Here is a 19,216-nt window from a genome sequence, read left to right on the forward strand (position 1 = left end):
ATACACAACCCATCACTTTCAATCAACACCACGATTTCCCAAATACCACCCATTCATACCCCTCATTTATCCCCTATGCCCCAGTAATAATATACAGAAAATCAATTACAACCACCTAAAAAAGGGCACCACCGCCCCCCGTCCCTTAACCCTCCCCTCCCCAAACTTCTCCACATACCACTTCCTCCCCCACCTCGCATGCGGCAACATATTCGACACCGCATTAACCAAAAACACCACCGCGGGCACAGGCATTGGTACACCCATCCAGTTGGATAGTTTAGCAGCGGGTACAAGCCACGGCGCTAGATGGAAACCACCACCAACATCAACTGAAGGTGAAGAAGAAGAAGGGCTGGTAACTATACCAGCAGCCAAGATAGCAAACCCCAGCCACTCAATCCACTCTGCTACGTAATGCGGGTAGAGAATGGAAGTGAAGAGGCCGGTGGGAGGCGGGATGGTGTATATTTTGGAGTAGATGTTCTTCTTGTTATCCCCTTTCTCCTTAGGATCATCTTTGGTGGTGATAGTGGTGGTGGTGGTGGTGTCTTTGATAGTAGAAGTAGAGTCATCTTTCTTCTTTCGATGCGCCTCTTCCCGCCGTAACCTGAACAATGTCCGCTCGGCAGAGATATTCCCTGCCATTCCGCCTAGCAAGAGGGTGAGGCCTAGCGGAGCTAGCCATGTCCTTCCTGTAGTACTACCGCTGGCAGCAGCAGCAGCAGAAGAATAAGATGAGGGTGATGAAGGTAAAGGATACCCAACCAACCACCCGGCCATACAAACGGCATTTAGCCAATTAAATGCCACCGCCGAGGACGCAATGAGTACATGAATAGGGGAGATGCTGGGGGCAGCGAAGAACGGGGAGATGATGGCGCGGTTAGTGTAGTGGAGGGTGAATAGGAAAGCGAGGAATTTGTTACTTGTGGGAATGCCCGTGGGGAAGGTTGAGGAAGGGTATTGCTGGGGTAAGGTGTAGAGTAAGTAGAGCAGAGTCATGGGGGAGACTATCTCCATGATGCACCAGGCCCAGCGGCCGGGTAGGTTTAGGGGGGATTGCTTGAGGGAGGTTTTGCCCGCTGGGTGGTAGGAGGTTAGCCATTGGATTAATGATACCTGGGTTTTCTTTGGTTAGTATAGTACTTCGGTGAGTGGGATTGGGGGTGGTGAGGTGATGTGATTTATGTGGGTGGGTGTAGACGTACGAGTGGAAAGTATTGGAAAATGTTGAGGAAGAGAGTGTAGGTTTGTGGCGTTGGGTGGATGAGGTGTTCCCAAGGGGGGAAGTGGTTGAGGATGGAGAGGGCGGAGCCCATTGTTATTTTTTGTATGTTATGATGGTGAGGCAGTTGGATGGAGTAGATAGAAATGGGAAATTGAAGTAATGCTACATCAATGGATGAGGTGAAGTGAAGTCAGGTCGGATGAGTCAGCATCTACAGGGGATCCAAGTCAAGAGTGAATCTTAATCATGTTGACTATTGATAAAATTCCTACGAGATAATAATATCGTCATTGCATCCTGGCATTACCTCCCTATGCAAGTCTAACCCAAACTCGCCGAAAGAAGACATCCCAACAAAGATGCGGATTCCAAAACAGACAGAACCACACTTGTCGCTCACTTTTGCATCCCATCAGTTCGTCGTATCCATCGGCTCCAACACGCGCCTCCGCTCAGCCAGTCGCTCAGACTTGAATGACTCAATCTTCGCCTTAAGCTCGGTATCTATGCAACAGTTAGTACACATCCTTTCATCACCAGTTCATGCTATGAGACCTACCAGGTATTACGTCTTCCATCTTTAGCGGTGCCCGGTTGAACGGATCATGAGGGTCGCTGAGCAGATGCGACCGGATCGTTGCTCGGTCAATAGATACCCGGGATCCTGGTAGGATAACCGGGTCTTCCATCAATGTGTACATCAGGGGATCTGGTTCATTGTTAGCAACTTCGTCAAGTGCTGAAGGATATAACATACCTAAGAAGTCATCCGGGACCTCGCCCAGATCCTCCTCGGCCTGGTCATCGGCCTCCTTGGCCGCTTTCACCTTCTTCTGTAATTGCTCCCACCGCCTGAACTCCTCTGGCGACTTGAGCGACCATTTCCGTAGGATATCTGCTGCCTTCTCAAAGTTCGCCGGCTTGTATGACCGTCCATCGCGGGCCACCGCGATGATGAAGTTCTCCTTGCCCATCAAATTCAAGTACACGTCCACAATCTCGCTCAGCAGCGCCCGCGGGTTGAAGCCGTACTCCTGCAAGTTGTCCACCCGTAGGCTGGCGCTCTTGGGTCCCACCATCGCATCCAGGTTGTAGTCCAACATGTCCGCCAATCGCTGCACGATCTCGGGCATCGTGAACGAGTCCGCCAGCGCGTCTGTGAACAACTTCAGCATAGCCACCGTCTCGTTGGTCAGCTGCATGTACGACTTGGCGTTGCGCTGAGCCGAGGCGAGGTGCTCCTCTTTCTGCTGACGCACCGTCGGGTCCATTGAGGCACCATTGAGGCGCAGCTCTGTCTGGGTCTTATGGATGGTGATGAATGCTCCAAAGGACTCGTCCAGCACGAATGTTACATCGTTGAGAAGCAAGTTAACGAAGCGGACGAAGAAGTCCAGGTTCTGCTTGGACTGGTTGTAGAGCTTGTTGCGGTAGAGCGTATTCGGCCAGATGCACTTGATGATCTGGAAAATTTCAAACCGAATGTTAAACTTGTCGAAGAATTGCGTGTGCGTGCCCGTGTGCTCCGCTTCAATATAGAACTTCATCATCGAGTGGAGGAGGTACTCGTTGGCAAACGGCATCGAATTGAGCAGATCCACCAGGACTCCGCGAGCGCCACCAGGGCGTGGCCACGTGCCTCGGAACAGAATAGACACAAGTCCTGCCTTCAGGTACGGGTTCTTGATATAGCCCGAGCTCTCCAAGAAAGTGATGCACAGCATGACCAGCTCGTCTCCCTGCGTGGCAGTAATGATCTGTGGCATGCACCACATGATGAATTTGAAATTGCTGACGATGTCGTCCAGGAAATACTCGGGAAGGCATTTGAAGACCTCCGGCTGCTGCACTGGAAGAGGGAGCTTGATCTCCTCCTTAGGAAAGTTCGTGCCCGAAACAACTCTCAGCAGCCATACAATAACGTACCGCATGAACAGCATCGACCGGGCTTGCCACTGGTCGTCAAACAAGACACCCTGCAAACTGAACTTCAAGGCCAGGCCGAGATCCAGCTTATCCTTGTACTTCTTCAAAGCCTCCTCGAAAACCCGGAGCTGCATTGGGTTGTTGACCCACCGGTGCCGTTCCAACTCAAACTTATTGATGGTGGACTCCATGTGTCGGAGGTCCTTCTCAAGCTGCTCCAGCTTGGAGGTTAAGAATTCACTACCATAGTGATGCGCAGCAACGGTGAGGAAGAAGATCTCAGTGATAAAGTTGGAAGTGCCTTCCGCCTTCTTGGAGTAAAAAGCATCTGACGCATGCTGATCGGCATTGATCTTGGTCTCATCCCTCATATCAACTCGCGGGTTACGATGGAGATAATTGGCATCGACTCGGTCAATCTAGAACACAGCCGTTAGCTGCAACCACTCCTGCTGCCGACTATGACGTAGCATGCTTACCTTGGTGAAGCTTGCATCCATGAACGGTTCGCAAAGTTGGTCCAGGCAGGTGGTCAAATTGAACATGAACCCGTCGGATGACACTGTGTTGGGATCCACCTGCATTGCCCGTCGCTTGTGGTTGATATTCAGGGAGGCCGCGAACCAGTCTAGAACCCTGTCCCTGGCATCTTTCGACGCCCGAATCATGTGGTTCATGACATCGAGGAGATCAGAGCTGATCATGTGCTGCATCATGCGGATCGACCGCTGCGCGTTCAAAATGTAGGATTGATCTCTTGTCTTAGGGCTGGAGAAGTAAGTCATGGTCACACTGCTCTGCAGCGGCGACAAGCGAAACCATGGCCCCAAGAGAGTGCTCTTCTCAAACGAAGCCGGATCCCGGGATGCGTTGAAAATTTCCGACTCGGTAATGGCAGCTGCAATGACCGCATGGCGGACGAGATTTCGAAGAGCCTACAAATCAGGTTGACGAGCGCTCCATGAGAAAAAGAGAGTGGCCTTCACGTACTATCATATATGGCTTGTAGTCATCATTGATGGTCATAGCAGCAAGCTCCTGGCTCATCTCCTCCACAGCTGTGATGAAAGCCGGCTTAAGGCTCTCATCCTCGTCGAACCTCTTGACGGCCTCGCCGATGAATTCAAAGTCCACGCCCTTGTCATCCTCAGGATCCAAGAGGAGATACGGTTTTAGCGGTGACTTCTCCGCCGGCTCGAGCCTGTTTAATCACGAGTCAGCCGAGTTCTGAAGCCAAGGTATCACTTTCACCGCAACACGCACCCAAACATCTCCGGCATCGTAATGGCAAATATACAATAACTCAGGCATATGCGGCGCGCCTCGCAGATAGCACTGAATTTCGGATCATCATCGCGATTGCGGCGGATACCCTTGTGCAACCTAGAAATCCGCCTCCAGCACGGTAGTAGATAATCCAAGGGCTTCTGCCGCGGAGCATTGGAGGCCGCTTCCAGAAGGGCCTGGTCCAAGACCGTCACATCCACACGAACCTCCCGGCCTTGATCCTCAAGCTCACTCTTCAGACCCGGCAAATATGTCAATCGTTGTCCGTGAATATCCTTCTGCCGAGCCTCATTCAACGACAGCTTGAAGACAGCGCTCAGTGTCCGATCCTGAAATGCCTCAATGCTCTCTTCCGCTTTCGGGGGTGGTGGTGTGCCGGACACCGGCGTTACGGTCTGTGAGCGATCCGGGACCGAACTGGCAGAGGCTGCAGGTGTGATCTTGATCCGCTTCCATTCGGACTGTTGGGGCTGGAGTTGTGGTGAGGGGGCTGATGAACCGGGCGCGCTGCCCGGTCTCGACGAGGATTGTGTCTGGATCCTGTCCGGGTATCGTGAGGATGGTGTAGATGGGGCAGGGGAGGCAGGCCTGCTTGATGCTGAATCTGCGGCGCCTTCATTCTGCGCCGACGGGGTTGGGTTGCCCAACTTGGCCAAGCGCTTGCTGCGGATCTGATTATGAGGCAAGTCAGGACGGGGAATGCCTGGATGGCAGGAGACGAGAAAACACGGGCCGGGACCGGGAGAGATAGCGACAACTCACCTTGTCCGCTTCAGACTGGCTCTCTGACATCGTGGATGATGCTGATGGGGCAAGCCCGAAGCAGAAGGGCTTCCGTAGTATCAGCGGGGCTCGACAACGGAGCGAGTTGATGGCTGGAACCGAAAACTCAGACGGAGGTGAGATGGAGAGAACGGGGGGAAGGGAAGGCAATCAAGGCTGGATTAGAAGCGGGGAGGAAAAGAGTGTAGTGGGTGCCCGGATGAATGAGCCCGATAGTGACCCCCAGAGCGAAACAGTGAGGAGAAAGAAGTCAGTCACTGGCGCTGACTCTGTTCCTGGACTGCTTCTCTCATGGTCGCTGAGGTTCGCCCGCATGAATTATTAACTAAGCTGGTTGGCGTTGGTTCGCCGCTCAGGGCCCTTTCTTTTGCATCGTGTGTTCTTTTCTCCACTTTCCACGGTTAGTTCTCCAACACTTGCGAGATAACCGACTACAGACTTACTACATACTTATCTTGCCGATCGCTACTGCTCACTTTTCATCTATTCCTTCTTCAACAACATATACATTTGCTTCTCAAGGCTACTAGACAAAGCTACTTCCAAGCTCAGGTTCATCACTCCGTGAAAACGCCATCAAAATCCTTGCACACGTATGGACATCTAATGGGGAACAAAAGTGGCGGGGGGTCATCAGGAACAAAATGTAACAAGCATTAAGGTATAAAAGAAACAAAAGGAAGATGCAAAAATGGCACCCCGCATGCCAAAGACACAGAGAAAAGTCGTGCTTTCTTTCAGTACCTCCCCTTGAGGGAGTCTAGTCGCCGACAACTCTTAAGCTCCATTGCTCTCGCTTCCTTGATCTTGTCTACGTCCGGGAAGAACCAGCCCTGGGCGTCCTGGAGCATGCGATCGCGCCTATGTTGTTCAGCTTCGCATTCGTACCGTAGTTTCGTAACGTAGTCCACCTCCACGCGCTGGTCCAATTGCCGGAATTTCCGCGAGCTGTAGTCTTCCACATCCCCGGGATTTACATAATAGTCCACGTTCAACTTGGGTGTCGTGCGATGCATTGTGTGGGGAGGCACGGCAGCGTCAAAACGGTACGAAGGGCCTGCCGGAGTCGAAGAACCGGAGAATCGCGACGAGATCCACGGAAGCACGAAGAGGAGAATAAGAGGGAGAAGCTGCTGGAAGGTAGCCCACAAAGAGGGTGTAGGTTCGGTACGAGCATTGGCCTCACGGGGCCTTCTCCGGGGGCGAGCACCTCCAAACTGATGAACCCGGATACCAGGACCGCCGCCCATGTTGAAAACAAACTGGGGTCCACCTAGACACACTGATTAGCCAAGTCCCTCGCACTGACAAGGAGAAGCCATACCAAAAGGACTGAAACCACCACCCATATTGCCAAACCCACCGCTAAAGAACCGCTGGAACAGTTCTTCCGGCGAGATCTCCTCCTCGAACATCGGACCCCCAGCACCCGCAGACCGGGGGAATCCACCGCCGCCAAAGCCGCCAAAAGGCGAAGCGCCCGAGGGACCAGCACTCGGGGTGAACCTGCTGTCCGGATCGCCTCCAAACCTATCATACTTGGCTTTCTTCTCGGGGTCTGATAAGACCTGAAAGGCGCGCGAAACCACTGAATTTCCAGAATGACCATTAGAAATATAATTCGCACACAATCATCAGAGTAATATCCCAATCACTACTCACACTTAAACGCCTCATCCGCTCCCTCATACCCGTTCTTATCAGGGTGTGTCATCAGACTCAGTTTGCGATACGCCTTCTTGATCTCGCCGTCGGAGGCGCTCTTCTCCAATGACAGGATCTCGTAGTACGCCGTTGCCGAACATTTCCGTATCCTCAGCACAGCCGCCTTCTGCTCTGGTGTGTATTTCCGATCCTGATTCCCCTGGTTGTGCTCGCGGGATTTGGCAGAGCCTCCATTGTCTACCCCGGACGCGGTGGCGGACGGCATGGCTGCAGAGCTTTTATTTCCCTTTTATTGATGAAACGAGTCCCCTCTGCGTGTAGCCAGCCGGCTGTTGAATATCCCACTCTTCGGATTTGAATCCCGGTTTGCGAGGGGTTGAAAGCCTAAACAGGCTCGTCGGGAGAGGGAAGGGTGGATCAGCGATGAAGCAGCCGACGGATGCAAAGAGAATCGCTGATTAGAGAGGGGAGGGCCCCGGGTTTCGCAATCGACTCGAGTGAAATCAGCGACCGGAAAAGGGAGACCAAGTGGTAAAGGATTGGTTGGTTCTGGGCTGCTGCGGGCCAACCCTCGATCTGGGGAATAATAGATAGTATGGGGTGAACTTGATAAAACGTGGTGAGTTTCTGGAGGATCAGATGTTGACGCTAAGCCGAGTGAGTGAGAGTGAGCCGTTGGTTCGAGGTTAGTCAGTCACTCAGTCAGTTTGGAAAGGTACGTCGGAGCTGCCAGTCACATTTCCCGCGTCACTAGCTACGTCGGATTGTCTGCTTGACTGCCAGCATACGCACAGGTTAGTTACTATTTCTGCAATTGCATATCCATTCTATTTTTTTTCTTCAAGTGCTACAATCCAGTCATCTCTAAATCGCTCACTAACTCTACCTCCATGACAGCAAAAATCCCATAGAATACCACTCCCATCGCAACCATGTCCGGTTCGAAATCCCCGATAGAAGAGACCGAAAAGTCTCTCGTGCAGAAAGCCAGAGCATGGGGAGGTAAGCATATACCTCCGTTTGAACTCAAACATCCCGACTCCAACAATGTCACTAATCACTCAACCATCCGCACAACAGAGAACTCATTCCCACCCACCCTGCTCGCCACTCTTATCACTGCACAATACATGCGACCATTCCAGGCACTTCCCATGCTTTTTCCTCCCGTCCTTATATTCACCAGCTACGCCAACATCCAAGGCTTCAAGACCGATACAGCCGGTATCAGCGCTGCGTGGTCCGGGCTGTACCTGTTGCTCGCGGGTCGTCGGAAGCAGCCGTTCATGAAGAAATGGGGCGCGAGGGGAATTATCCGCGGTGCGACAATGGGTCTGTGCTTGGTTAACATGGTTAGTGGTGGGCTGGCGTACACCCTTGGAAAGAGGGAGGATGAGGAGGAATAAACGGGGGAGATATAAAAGTTATGGTTTGATTTGGTGAAAGCATCTCGTATGATGCTGCAGAACAGTGCTATTTATATGCGGGGTCATGTATGATATGAGTTGAACGGGGAACAGGCGTCGCTTTGGGTATGGTGTTTTGGTTCTCCTTCCATTTTATTATTCAATTAGGTGACAATAGTCGAGTTTTTAGGTCCTTGACGAGTGTGTCCTTCTACATGAGTATTCTATATGTAGGTTATATATATCTAGATCTTGAGCGAGGGGTTTCCAAACCTGCTCTGCGCATCGCACAAAATGCGACGCAGTATTCGTCCACGATAGCTCTGAAGTACTTTCGCACTGCAATCACTCCGTGTAAGGCTTTTCTGCCAAGATGACGTCCCGAACACTGGGAGGAACCAACCACTCCAGGTCCTGAGGATTGGCTACAGCAGATTCTCGGGCCCTTGTCGAGCTCACGGACGGCGCACCAGGCTTCTTGCCTTCGACAAGCTTGATGCGATCAGCCCATTCTCGTTTCCCGCCCACCCTCTCCATGGCACCCTGTGCCAAATCAGCCACAAACGCTTCCTGCTCCTCTCTACTGCCCCAGTCGCTATCCGGACGCATGGTCACTCGCAGCCGGTGCTGGGAAAGAAATGGTCCCAACGGCTGGAGAGTATGCTCCGGCGGGTAGTACTTCGGGTTAAAGATGCGGATCAATGTATCATAGCCCGTCAGATGCACCTGCTCCAGTGACTGGGGGTATATACCCGCGCGTTCAATTTCCGCGGCTTTGTCCACAAAGTATGGTTTCTTGGTAACTCCAATGTCGATCACGGGAAGATTATGGGCCTTGGGAATAGTCCCGTTTGTTTGTAATGACGAGAGAAGGTCTCGAGCGAAGAGCTCCATCATGGCCAGACGGGTCTCGAACGCAGCCGGCTTGGATGGCTTGTCGGCATTCTGCGTCGCGAGGAGCAATAAGAGACGGGAGGGCTTGTGGGGATTTTCTAGAAGAGCGGAGGTCGCGATCCGGCTGTGGGCAAGGGTTGGCGGGTTGAAGGACGAATCGAGGACGTACAGAACGTCCGTGGACGAGGTGGGATCGGGGGGCTCAGAGGGGACAGAGGCCAGAACCTCCAGACTGCGGGTTGATGCAATGAAGAGTCTGAGGCCCGCGGCATACTTTTCGCGCAGGGCATGAAAGGCGGGGCTCGTCATTCTGGAAGTTGATGAGTCAATCTGGCGTGGTCAGTGTGACAACTCATCGAACAGAGTATGTGTATGGTAACATCAAGAACGATGACGATGATGATAATGATAATGATGCCCAAGCCTGATCAGTGGTCACGTCAGAGGCCGACAGAAGAAGAGGTGGGGTTGCGGACGGGAAGCATCCATGGACGTCGCTGGACGAGGACCCTTTGGTGCGGGTGGCTGCAGGACCCGGACTTCGCTGGGTATACCGCTGAATACACAGAAAGTATCTAGATAGATAGACATTTAGTATGCATGTACGGCTTATTGGCGACGCTTCGAGACCCTAAGCCCACACGGCAGAGCAACACGAGCCGATATTAAGGCTTTATCTCATTGCCCATACTGAGTGGTGGATGGCGGTCTGTGAGCTGTCCTCGAAGGGATCGTAACACTTAGATTAAAGCCGCGATGATCACAATCAGGGACTCGGTGCTCCGTAGGCTGGATGTAGTAGTCTAGACGGACCCGGAAAGCCGGAAAGTTCTGGAGTCTGGATGTCCCGATTAGGGTCAGTGGTGTGTTCCTTGTGCTCTCGCTAAATGCCGCCTATTCCGGTGTGTTGGATTGCCGGCCGCGGTCCGTGGAGTCTCCAGTGACTGGGCTGCTCTTGGTACGGAGTACTTCATCAGGGGTAGTAGATACTCCGTACTTATGGCCAAGATGTGATCATGGCACTCCAAGTATCAACCGTAGAAATAGAGTCCAGCTTACGAATGAGGGGGAGCTCAACCGGAGTTAACTACTGGAATGGTGTGACTGGACAGGACTGTAGCTCTCCGAGCTCTGAAAGCTAGCCGATAAGAACCGAAGACGATCATCTCCTAGTCGATGGCGCACAGTGAAAGTGTGTTCACGGTTCAGGCAACCATATACCTTAGTCCTCATCAGCTTGAAACGCTGGCGGCCGTGGTTTCCCCAGCTCCAGTCAGGGTCAGGAACCAAGAACACCTCAGAGCTTTGCTTTCATCTATTATCACCATCAGTGCCAATATCCCGCACCACACAATATAATTTATCCCGGCCTTCTTTGTGTGCCTGGATGCCAGTAATCAACCGATATGATCAGTCTTTGTTCTGGAGAAAAAAATCGCCGTTGTCTAGACCCCCCATGCTGGCTCCACTTGGTCTGCACCTACCACCGACGCCTCGTAGGCCCAAGACCATCGCCGCGTAGATTTTCTTGATCAACCCTGTCAAACGATACTGGCGCGCGCCCACTGACGGAAATGATATCGGGATTGACGATATACTGAGCCTCCTCGGGGACTTCTTCCTCCCTCTTCTCCATAGTTCGTGTTGAGAAAAGACTCGGCTCAGACTTGAGTCCCTTCGGTTACAAAAGCGTCTCACGCCATTAGGTCGAGGAGTCTTAGCTCAGAGTCAAAGCCACTAGGCTGTATCATTTTAGCCCCTTTGAAGCATCGTTGGACTAAACTACTGTAAGAAGCTTGGGGGTGTTGGCAATGAGCTCGCTAACTGTATGATGGGATGAGGATAGAGCTTGGATCCTTCGAGACTCATTGTGCCCCTTTTTCTACTTTTTTTTTCTCCATGTCTCCAGAATATTATGTAGAGTGTATACGTTGCCCAGTTGCGTGAATGGAGGATGTCATCTCCGCACGGTCAACTAGTGAAGGCGATAGTAAACAAATCCACAGCGGATTGTTGATTAAAGCGTGTCCACCAGTAAATTACGGTAATGACGATTTCGCGCCGGTCCATTAATGAGGTTGAGTCAAGCGTGGTGGTTGAACATACGATGGTCGACGGTTGTTCCATGGATACTCCGTTTGAGGACCTACGGGGATTACCAGATCCGGGCAATGTTGACAACCCACACGATCTACGTTGTTATTGTTGTTGTTTCTTTTATTCCTGAACCAGAAAATAAAAAAGGGCCCTGAAATGGTCCTTGAAGTGGGGGGGTAACAGCTTACCGACACATCCTTCTCAGACAAGCTGTGCGATCCTGCTGCACGCTGGCTGTTGGTCTGGCAGCAACAGCACAACGAAGACTATCCGTATTAGGCAAAACGAGGGGGAGGAAAGAAAAAAGTCGAACAAGACGGAAGCCGTGCGGTTGGCCCGTTTGGACAGGCACAATGAGATTAAGCTGGCAGCCAAGCACCAATGAGAAGAGGCGGTGAGGGGATGAAACGGGGCGTCATCTCCAGTCCAGCTAATCCGCGTGTGGTTCCTGCGCCGGAGACCCACTCGGGACTGAGGAAATTAAAATTAAGATCAATATCAGGAGGAGGGCAGCGAGTGTTGATTGGCTGAAGGGTTATCAACAACTGGGCACAGCTGCACGCCCGACACCACCTCGTTCGGCCAAGATGAGACATTAGCGCCGTATGGGCGAATCTTCTCAAGACTCGCCCACCAACGGGCATCTCGCATCTGTTCCATACGACGTTGGAGAAAATACGGTGCCTGGTAATATCGCGTATCGACGGGCTGCAGGGATCCCGAATTGAATGATTTTAATCAAATTTCGATATTACGGCGTTCTCCTTTAGGTTTCCCTTTTTCTGACTTTCTCTCTTTTCCCCCCCGGGTCGTTTTTCCCTTTAAACTCCTTCACTTTCTTCCCGGGCCTCAAAAAGTCTCTCGTCAGACTGCTACATTCTCTCTCCCGTTCAACCTCTCTCTGCGAGAACGTTGCGACCTTCCTTCTTGCGTCCAGTCACTCTTTCAACCTTGCTTTGATTTACTTGCGAATAGATTTCGCATCTCACTTTCGTTGAGGAAATCCTCCCCCGCAGTCTCTACCAAATAAACCCAAGAACGGAATATCTATCCCATCTACACGGACTTCTTCGAATCTCCATCAATCCTTCACGATGCAGCTTACTTCCAAGGTTTCCATCGCCCTCCTGGGTGCTTTCGCCGCCGTCGGTGAGGCCAACAACCACGGCTTCCATGCGCGCCAGATGAACTTCCACCCTGGTGGCTACAACAACCAGACTGTGTCGACCTCCGTCGTCCCCGTCTACCCGACCCCCGAGCACTCCAGCGCTCCCGTTGCTCCCAGCGCCCCCGCCAGCTCCCCCGCCGGCGTTGCTGCTAGCTCCCCCATCATCGGTGGTCACTACGCCAGCAGCTCCAGCTCTGCTGTTGTTGGTGCTTCGTCTGTCGCTCCTGTGCCCGTTCCCCTCGGCACTGGTGTCTCCAGCAGCGCCCCCGTCTCCGCTCCGGCTGCTGCTGCTACTGGTAGCAACGGTGTTTCGACTGAGTACGACACCGTGACTTCCACCAAGGATGTCACTCTCACCTACACTCTGGGTTCTGGTTCCACCCAGAGCGTCGTCACCACCACTATCCACCGCACCGTGACTGACGTCGAGACCATCTACGTGGTATGTTATGGATGCCAGTCCTGTGAGCGTGAAGGCTGTATACTAACCAATATATGATAGACCCCCTCTGCCAGTGCTTCCTCCACTGCCCAGGACACCACCGTCACCTCTGACACCACTGTCTACTCGACCTCCACCGACTACGAGACCTACACTCTCTACGCGGTCCCTACTTCTTCCGCTGTCGCTGGTAGCTCCGCCCCCGCGGGCTCTGCTGCCGCTGGTGAGACCTGTGCTCCGGTCACTGTTACTGTCCACGACACCGTCACTGTGGTATGTAATCCACTTGAAATCGAGCAGCCAATTTGAACTCCTTACTGATGCATTGCAGACCGCCACTCCTGGTGCCATCTCCACCCCCGACAGCGTTGCCAAGATCGAGGTCAGCTCCGCGTCCACCAGCGAGGAGGCTGAGACCACCACCCAGGCCGAGGCCACTACCCACAGCAAGCCCACCGTTGTCCCCACCCCCAGCGCCCCTTACGGCCACGGCAACGGCACCTTCCCTTTCCCCAGCGGCGCTGCCCGGCCCACTGGCTTCCAGACCAGCAGCAAGGTTGCTTTCCCCTCTCACTTCCGCCGCGTCTACTAAAGCCATGACTGAATTGAATTTGACTGCTTCGGGTCACGAGCTTGACGCCACGCCTGTACTGAGATTCCCAATCGTGGCGTAAAAAGCACACGCTGGCACTGTACCTACGAGAGGATTTACTGTTTTGCTTCTGGTACAAACTTACTTCAATTTTTTTTGACTTTGGATTGGCCTTCCAACCTAGACTTTACTTCTCTTCTCCAGTTTCCTCCTCCAGGGATGGGCAATTGGCATTTCTTCCTTTCTTCTGGAATCTGTCGATTCCACCGCTTAACGAACAAAGCTCTTTTTCTCTCTATTTCTCTTTCTCTCCACGAAACCTTCTCGTGAACCTCTCGGACATGAATCTCGGGATGTCAGGCGATGCGACATCAGGCGAGTGACCCAGCAGGTGGCGAAGGCGTCTTAGCGGGTACATCGGCTCTCTGTACATTTTGTTTTGTGTGTGTTTGCAGTAGATATTTTCTTCCAAGATGATGACCTTGATTACGAAGCGATTTTGTTAGTCGAGCGAATGACATTCGTCTACATGCTATCCCTACTAGTACTTGTAAAAGTAGCAGCTACCTTCATTAGTATCATACCCACATCCAAAACATTATGAACATGATATTCATCATTATAAATTAATTCCCCCCTCCGTAACAATCTTCTCCCTCATCATCTGCCACTCCAACCAAGTAACCCCCTGCACAAGACAATCCGCCAAATCATCCAACTTGCCAATATCCACACCATCTCCCCCCTTCTTGGTCCGTCTCTTCCCTTCACACTTTTCCAGAAACGCACTCGCCAACTCCCTCACCTCATTCCCCTCCCCAACACTACCACCAAGCACTACCCTCCCATCCCCATCGTCATTTGCAGCAGACACCAACCACTCCCTCACCAGCGCAATCTTCATCTTCTTCACATCCCTCACATTCTTCCTCTTCTTCTGCTTCTTCACCACCATATCCCCACCCCCATCACCAATATCCCCAAATTCCTCCCCCCAAAACCGACTCACCCTCCCGGGCTCAACAGGATACACCTGCACCTTACCACCAGAAGAAGGAGAAGAAGAAGAAGAAGAAGAAGAAGAAGATAAAAGGGACGAATTAATCGTCTCCAAAACAGCATACAACATCCCCTCCAAAACACCCACGCGGATCGTCCACTCCTGGACCGCGGACCCGCCTCCCGTGCGGAACCGCTGTCTTTCGATCAGGATGTGGGTGGGGTTATACGTGGACAGGAGGGTCGTGATGAGGGTGTATGCGTGGCGGGCGTAGAGGGAGGGGGAAAAGTCTTCTTTAGCTTCTTCTGTGACTTGTGACTTGGGTTTGGTAGTGGCGGTGATGAGGGATGGGGTTCCTTCATGTTGCGCATAGCAAAGATCAGGAATGGAGAGTCTTTTCCACGCGGTGAGGGTTATGCTATTCCCTTCCTTGGCTTTGTCTCTGGGTGTATATGCCTCAGATGATCCAGTAGATGATAATGATACCGAAGAAGAAGAGGAGGTGGAGGATGAGGAGGAGGAAGGATAAGGAGAATGCAACACCGCAAAAGCCAGATTCCGAATCCCCATATCGATGCTTAGGACTCTTATCCCATCATTATCATCATTATTCCTTCTCTTTTCGTTCTTATATTCGTTCAGCTTCCCTCTGTCATTCTGAATATGAGGGAAGAGAGGAGTAAGTTCCCCTCCTAACCTCTCCACCAACACAGCCTTGGTGCCTGAGCTTTGAATCCCCGTCTTCTGGGCTATTTGTTGCAAGGCTTTTGCTTTGAGGGGGCGGAGCCAGGGGTATTTCATTCTTGTAATTTTCTCTCTTTCTTTCTATCTGATCATGTGGTTTAGTCTAGCTTCTGGTATAGCAGTAGCTAGTATTCATGGAGTTGTTGCTAGTAACTTGCTTGTGCTGTTGATGATCACTTCGGTGTAGTAATAGTTGGATATATTCGACAGCGTGGTATATATATAAATATACGAAATAATAGGATAGAATGAAGATATCTGTCCAAGAATTATTGTTTCATTGAGTCTGTTGTGGGTATAGTGGTGAGGGTAGACCAATGGATAATATCAAATAATGGAACGATGTAGATGATGTTGATGTTAAATCTATATCTATGCTCTACTCCGTAATTAACTAGTGTTTGAGGTGCCAGTAGGTTTATGAAGAATAGCTTACATAACCTGTATTATTCAATGCATATGAATATCAGCATAACTATCAGCATCAAACCTCTACATTTTATCTAGGAGTAATACATGTTGAGTAACCATAAATTGCCAAGTTGCCAAAAAGCATCCCACCATTCTTTGCATATCGCACATCTCTATCCTCCGTTTTCCTTCGAATGCCCGAAACCTAACACCAGGCCCATTAAACAGTATGAAGTAGTATATATGTATGCCCTTCCCCACGTGGACGCCAGACCATTAAAAAAAAACTGAAAACCATGCATGAAACTCGCTGAACTGCAATCAATAATCCAAGATCAAAACTCCGCTTGGTAATCCCAAATCCAAGAGTACATCAGAAGAAAAAACTTCAAAGCAAATGAAACAAGGCGATTGAATCACAGGGTGGACGAGCGCGCCACGTCAGTGACCGTTCTCGTGTTGTTCGCCACGTCAACCGGTGACACACTCTCGCGCATGTATAGAATCGGCGCCCAGACGTTCCAGTGTAGCACGCCCATGTGTGCAAGGCGCATGGCGATTCGCTCGATATCATAGTGCTGCTGTGTCAGTGTCGAGGGCGGATAGTTGCGCTGCGATTCGCAGATGGCCAAGGGCGACATGCTCATGTACTTCTTCGCCGTCGTAAACGTTGCCGCTAGCAGCTTCTCGCGAAGAGAGCTCTGGAAATACTGGAACAAGTTGGATGGGCTCGAGAGGTGGCATTCCAGTGCCATTTCGATTTGCACAATGACATCATCCGAGACCGATCCGTCCTGAAAGCATGCGGCGCATGCGAATCTCGCAATCTCCAGCGCAATGCTTCGCACACTTTTCAGCCACCGAGCATCCCCTCGAGGGTAGTCCTCGTTTTCTTCCATCAATGATCCAATACGGGTGCGAAAGGTAGCGTATGTCTGCGCGGGCGCCGAAAGATACCGTTTCTGTGCGTTGATGTACGACTCGAAGATGAACCAACAGATATCGAGGTTGATCAGCTTTTGAAGACAAGACCGCAGCTGCCGCAGCCGGTCCGAATCGAAAACGAACGTTTCGGGGAACTTGTCCGGTCGCCGGTACTGCAGAAGAAAGTCGGTGATACCACCAAACAAGAGGGAGATAGGCCAGAACCCGTCCATCTGTGCAGGCTTCGACATGCGGCGCAACTCGCGGTCGCGGAGGTCCAAATACCACCGTCGCGATGTCTCCACACAAAAATTGTCCCTCTCGATCTTGCCTCGGAAATACTCTTGTAGGAACGGAACGGTGTCTTCGATGAGCAATACGCGGAATGCACGGATTTGGTGATTGGCAACATCCTAGAGGCACATTAGCATTCCCATCCAATATGCGTGGCCGCCGGGGCCAGCATGCCCAAGCCTTACCAGTTTCATCGCTTCCAAGATTGCGAACAGCGTTTTGAGTCCCTCGACGATTTGGTGCGAGTTTTGCGACTCTGACCCTGACCGTATCTGCTTGACCATCTTATCCGCCCATTCATCGCGCATAGGAGCGCAGTGCGTTTTGAGCAGGGCCGCCAGCCAGCTTGCCACGCCCACCATGTCAAGTACACCCTTCTGGATTTGCTGCATCAGGAGTGTTACCTCAAGGTTTTGTACCACAGCCGGATGGTCACGCTCAGGGACAAGCGTTTTCAGGACGTCTTGCAAGGTCTCGAACATGGCTGGTAGCCGCGGCTCAAAGGTCCGCGATAGATTATCCGAGACTCCTACATTGCCTGTCTCGTTCGTCTCATGTGCGGCACCGAATGCGTATATAGTGATCTCATCAGCCATAGCCTCCCAGTAGTCGTGGGCCTCCTTTCGTTTCCGTTCGCCCTTTTCTCCCTGCAGGTCAGGTTTGAAGTGTAGATCACGGTCAAAGTTGGCGTCCATCCGGAGGTTGATGTTGCTCATAATACAAGGTAAGTCCAGTTCACTCAGCGTGCTCTTGGTCACTGGCGGGTACCTTTTAGCAGCTAGTAACCGTTGATGTTGTTCCAAGCTGAGTGGCAGGGCAGGGGGAATGTGCATTGCCCGTGCAGAAGGCGCCAGAACCCGGGTTGCCACCTGGATAGGCGAAGGGAATGTTGGGGCTACACCGTCGTGGTAGGTATATTTACCCGGCTGGCGTCGCTGGTGCATATTCGCGGAGTCCGGAGTGCTCTTCGCATCGCGATGGTGGTCCAGAGAGTCATTCTTGGGCGAGTCCTTCGCATGACCACTGCCTCCATAGGCTTCCAGGGGGCATTCGGAGTTTTCTTCCTTCTTGCTCGGCGTATCTCGCCGGGCCTCCTTCGTTTTTTGAAAGTCCATCTCCATCCGATCTTGCCAACGCCCGGAAAGGGTTCGGAGCAGACGAGGTACGAGAAACTGCACCAGTCTAGGAAGAGAGACGGTCTGGGGTAGACTCGGAAGAATGGATAGAGGAAATCTGGAGACAGCGATTAGAACGTGGGGGTCACGGGCATTTCCTGGGCGATAGGACGCAAGGCACCGCAAGCCCTATACTCGACGGCGGGTTCGGATGGGATCCCTTCGCAGCGACCCTGCGAACAGTCCTTGCCTGCGGTCGACAGGAACCCAGGTGAGGGAGGGAGAAATAGTACGCACCCGAGGTTAGTCAACGACGTCGATCGCCAATGCCGATCATAAAACGGGCAATCGTGGACGCCGGGCTTGTCAAAATAGTGTTTCGATAGTAGTAAGACCCTAGGTGAACCTTTCGGGATTGGGGCCAATTTCCTTGTTTTGCGAATCGGAATTCCAGTTTCCTTTTTTTCCCTTCTTTTTTACCCTTTCTTCTTCCTCTTTATTTTTGTTCACCTCTTTTTCTCCCTTATCTGCGTCTCCTTGCCAAGTCAGCAAGCACGGCCGGACACCAGATGAAACTGGGTTGAAAACCGTCGCAGGCAGCAAAGATATATGGAAAGGAACAAGGTCCAATGGCTACGCGACAACAACAAAAAAGAGGATCACCGTAGCAAACAAAGGTAGGTGGCAGAGTGAAGTTCAATGCCGACCAGAGAAGCAGTAGACAATATTGCTCTGACAAATCGGGTCCAACCAGGTTGACAAAGAGACCGGGATATCAGGTGTGTTGATATAGCCAATGATGATGCGGGGAAACAGGCATGCAGGTCCAGTAGTAAGTATACTCCTATTGCTAAGTAGGGAGTACTTAGTAGTAAGTAGTAACGGTTGTCCGGAGCCTGAGGAGAAGGATGGCCCTGCACGCAATCAAGATTTAAGGAAGGAGGGATTACAAGCCCGTAGCAGGTTGGACACACGAGCCACCGGAGGGAGAACTAAAAGGAAAGAGTGCGGCGCAGTAGCATCGCAGTAGATAGTAGGGACAGAGAAGGGAAAAAGACAGAGAGAGCAAGAGCAAGAGCGAGACAGAGAGAGAGAGAAAGAAAGGTTAGAAGACAGCCAGCATGCGACTGACTAGTCAGAGGCACCCACTGCCTTTTGCAGGAGCGCTGCGAAAAGTGAGGCTGATCTAATCTAGACGCTTGCAGCAGCTACGAACTTTCCGGGGCGCTGTTTCGCA

The 19,216-nt window shown here is 51.9% G+C and overlaps 8 protein-coding genes across 8 annotated transcripts; 2 read left to right on the forward strand and 6 right to left on the reverse strand.

Moving 5' to 3' along the window:
- Positions 1 to 105: 105 nt before the first annotated feature.
- BDQ94DRAFT_169668 (3-oxo-5-alpha-steroid 4-dehydrogenase family protein) lies at positions 106 to 1,322 on the reverse strand (the record flags this gene model as incomplete). The annotated part of the gene is made up of 2 exons (XM_026771340.1): positions 106 to 1,122; positions 1,212 to 1,322. The coding sequence occupies 2 exons, from the start codon at positions 1,320 to 1,322 to the stop codon at positions 106 to 108; spliced, it is 1,128 nt and encodes a 375-aa protein (XP_026627159.1).
- A 157-nt stretch (positions 1,323 to 1,479) lies between these two features.
- On the reverse strand, positions 1,480 to 5,564 carry BDQ94DRAFT_142143 (ubiquitin-ubiquitin ligase UFD2). The gene is made up of 7 exons (XM_026765974.1): positions 5,207 to 5,564; positions 4,421 to 5,115; positions 4,148 to 4,358; positions 3,637 to 4,092; positions 1,989 to 3,576; positions 1,791 to 1,940; positions 1,480 to 1,735 (listed from the first exon to the last, which is right to left on the reverse strand). Exons 1-7 carry the CDS (start codon positions 5,234 to 5,236, stop codon positions 1,644 to 1,646), a joined length of 3,222 nt encoding a protein of 1,073 aa, XP_026627160.1. The 5' UTR covers positions 5,237 to 5,564; the 3' UTR covers positions 1,480 to 1,643.
- Positions 5,565 to 5,600: 36 nt separating this feature from the next.
- BDQ94DRAFT_23193 (J domain-containing protein) lies at positions 5,601 to 7,555 on the reverse strand. Its single transcript, XM_026775281.1, has 3 exons — positions 6,890 to 7,555; positions 6,552 to 6,815; positions 5,601 to 6,500 (listed from the first exon to the last, which is right to left on the reverse strand). The coding sequence occupies exons 1-3, from the start codon at positions 7,155 to 7,157 to the stop codon at positions 5,965 to 5,967; spliced, it is 1,068 nt and encodes a 355-aa protein (XP_026627161.1). The 5' UTR covers positions 7,158 to 7,555; the 3' UTR covers positions 5,601 to 5,964.
- Positions 7,556 to 7,624: 69 nt separating this feature from the next.
- On the forward strand, positions 7,625 to 8,543 carry BDQ94DRAFT_142145 (uncharacterized protein). The gene is made up of 4 exons (XM_026765975.1): positions 7,625 to 7,686; positions 7,790 to 7,894; positions 7,973 to 8,424; positions 8,489 to 8,543. Exons 2-3 carry the CDS (start codon positions 7,825 to 7,827, stop codon positions 8,296 to 8,298), a joined length of 396 nt encoding a protein of 131 aa, XP_026627162.1. The 5' UTR covers positions 7,625 to 7,686; positions 7,790 to 7,824; the 3' UTR covers positions 8,299 to 8,424; positions 8,489 to 8,543.
- BDQ94DRAFT_23228 (nicotinate-nicotinamide nucleotide adenylyltransferase) lies at positions 8,471 to 9,649 on the reverse strand. The gene has a single exon (XM_026775283.1). The coding sequence runs from the start codon at positions 9,499 to 9,501 to the stop codon at positions 8,644 to 8,646; it is 858 nt and encodes a 285-aa protein (XP_026627163.1). The 5' UTR covers positions 9,502 to 9,649; the 3' UTR covers positions 8,471 to 8,643.
- A 2,734-nt stretch (positions 9,650 to 12,383) lies between these two features.
- Positions 12,384 to 13,491, forward strand: BDQ94DRAFT_169673 (uncharacterized protein; the record flags this gene model as incomplete). The annotated part of the gene is made up of 3 exons (XM_026771341.1): positions 12,384 to 12,899; positions 12,960 to 13,172; positions 13,231 to 13,491. 3 exons carry the CDS (start codon positions 12,384 to 12,386, stop codon positions 13,489 to 13,491), a joined length of 990 nt encoding a protein of 329 aa, XP_026627164.1.
- Positions 13,492 to 14,110: 619 nt separating this feature from the next.
- Positions 14,111 to 15,292, reverse strand: BDQ94DRAFT_169674 (uncharacterized protein; the record flags this gene model as incomplete). Its single annotated transcript, XM_026771342.1, has 1 exon — positions 14,111 to 15,292. One exon carries the CDS (start codon positions 15,290 to 15,292, stop codon positions 14,111 to 14,113), a length of 1,182 nt encoding a protein of 393 aa, XP_026627165.1.
- Positions 15,293 to 15,912: 620 nt separating this feature from the next.
- Positions 15,913 to 18,469, reverse strand: BDQ94DRAFT_23250 (TCP11 family protein). The gene is made up of 3 exons (XM_026775284.1): positions 18,277 to 18,469; positions 17,050 to 18,097; positions 15,913 to 16,983 (listed from the first exon to the last, which is right to left on the reverse strand). Exons 2-3 carry the CDS (start codon positions 17,983 to 17,985, stop codon positions 16,063 to 16,065), a joined length of 1,857 nt encoding a protein of 618 aa, XP_026627166.1. The 5' UTR covers positions 17,986 to 18,097; positions 18,277 to 18,469; the 3' UTR covers positions 15,913 to 16,062.
- Positions 18,470 to 19,216: the final 747 nt, after the last annotated feature.

This window comes from Aspergillus welwitschiae, assembly GCF_003344945.1.
Source record: "Aspergillus welwitschiae strain CBS 139.54b unplaced genomic scaffold BDQ94scaffold_13, whole genome shotgun sequence".
In the NCBI taxonomy this organism is placed as follows: Eukaryota; Fungi; Ascomycota; class Eurotiomycetes; order Eurotiales; family Aspergillaceae; genus Aspergillus; species Aspergillus welwitschiae.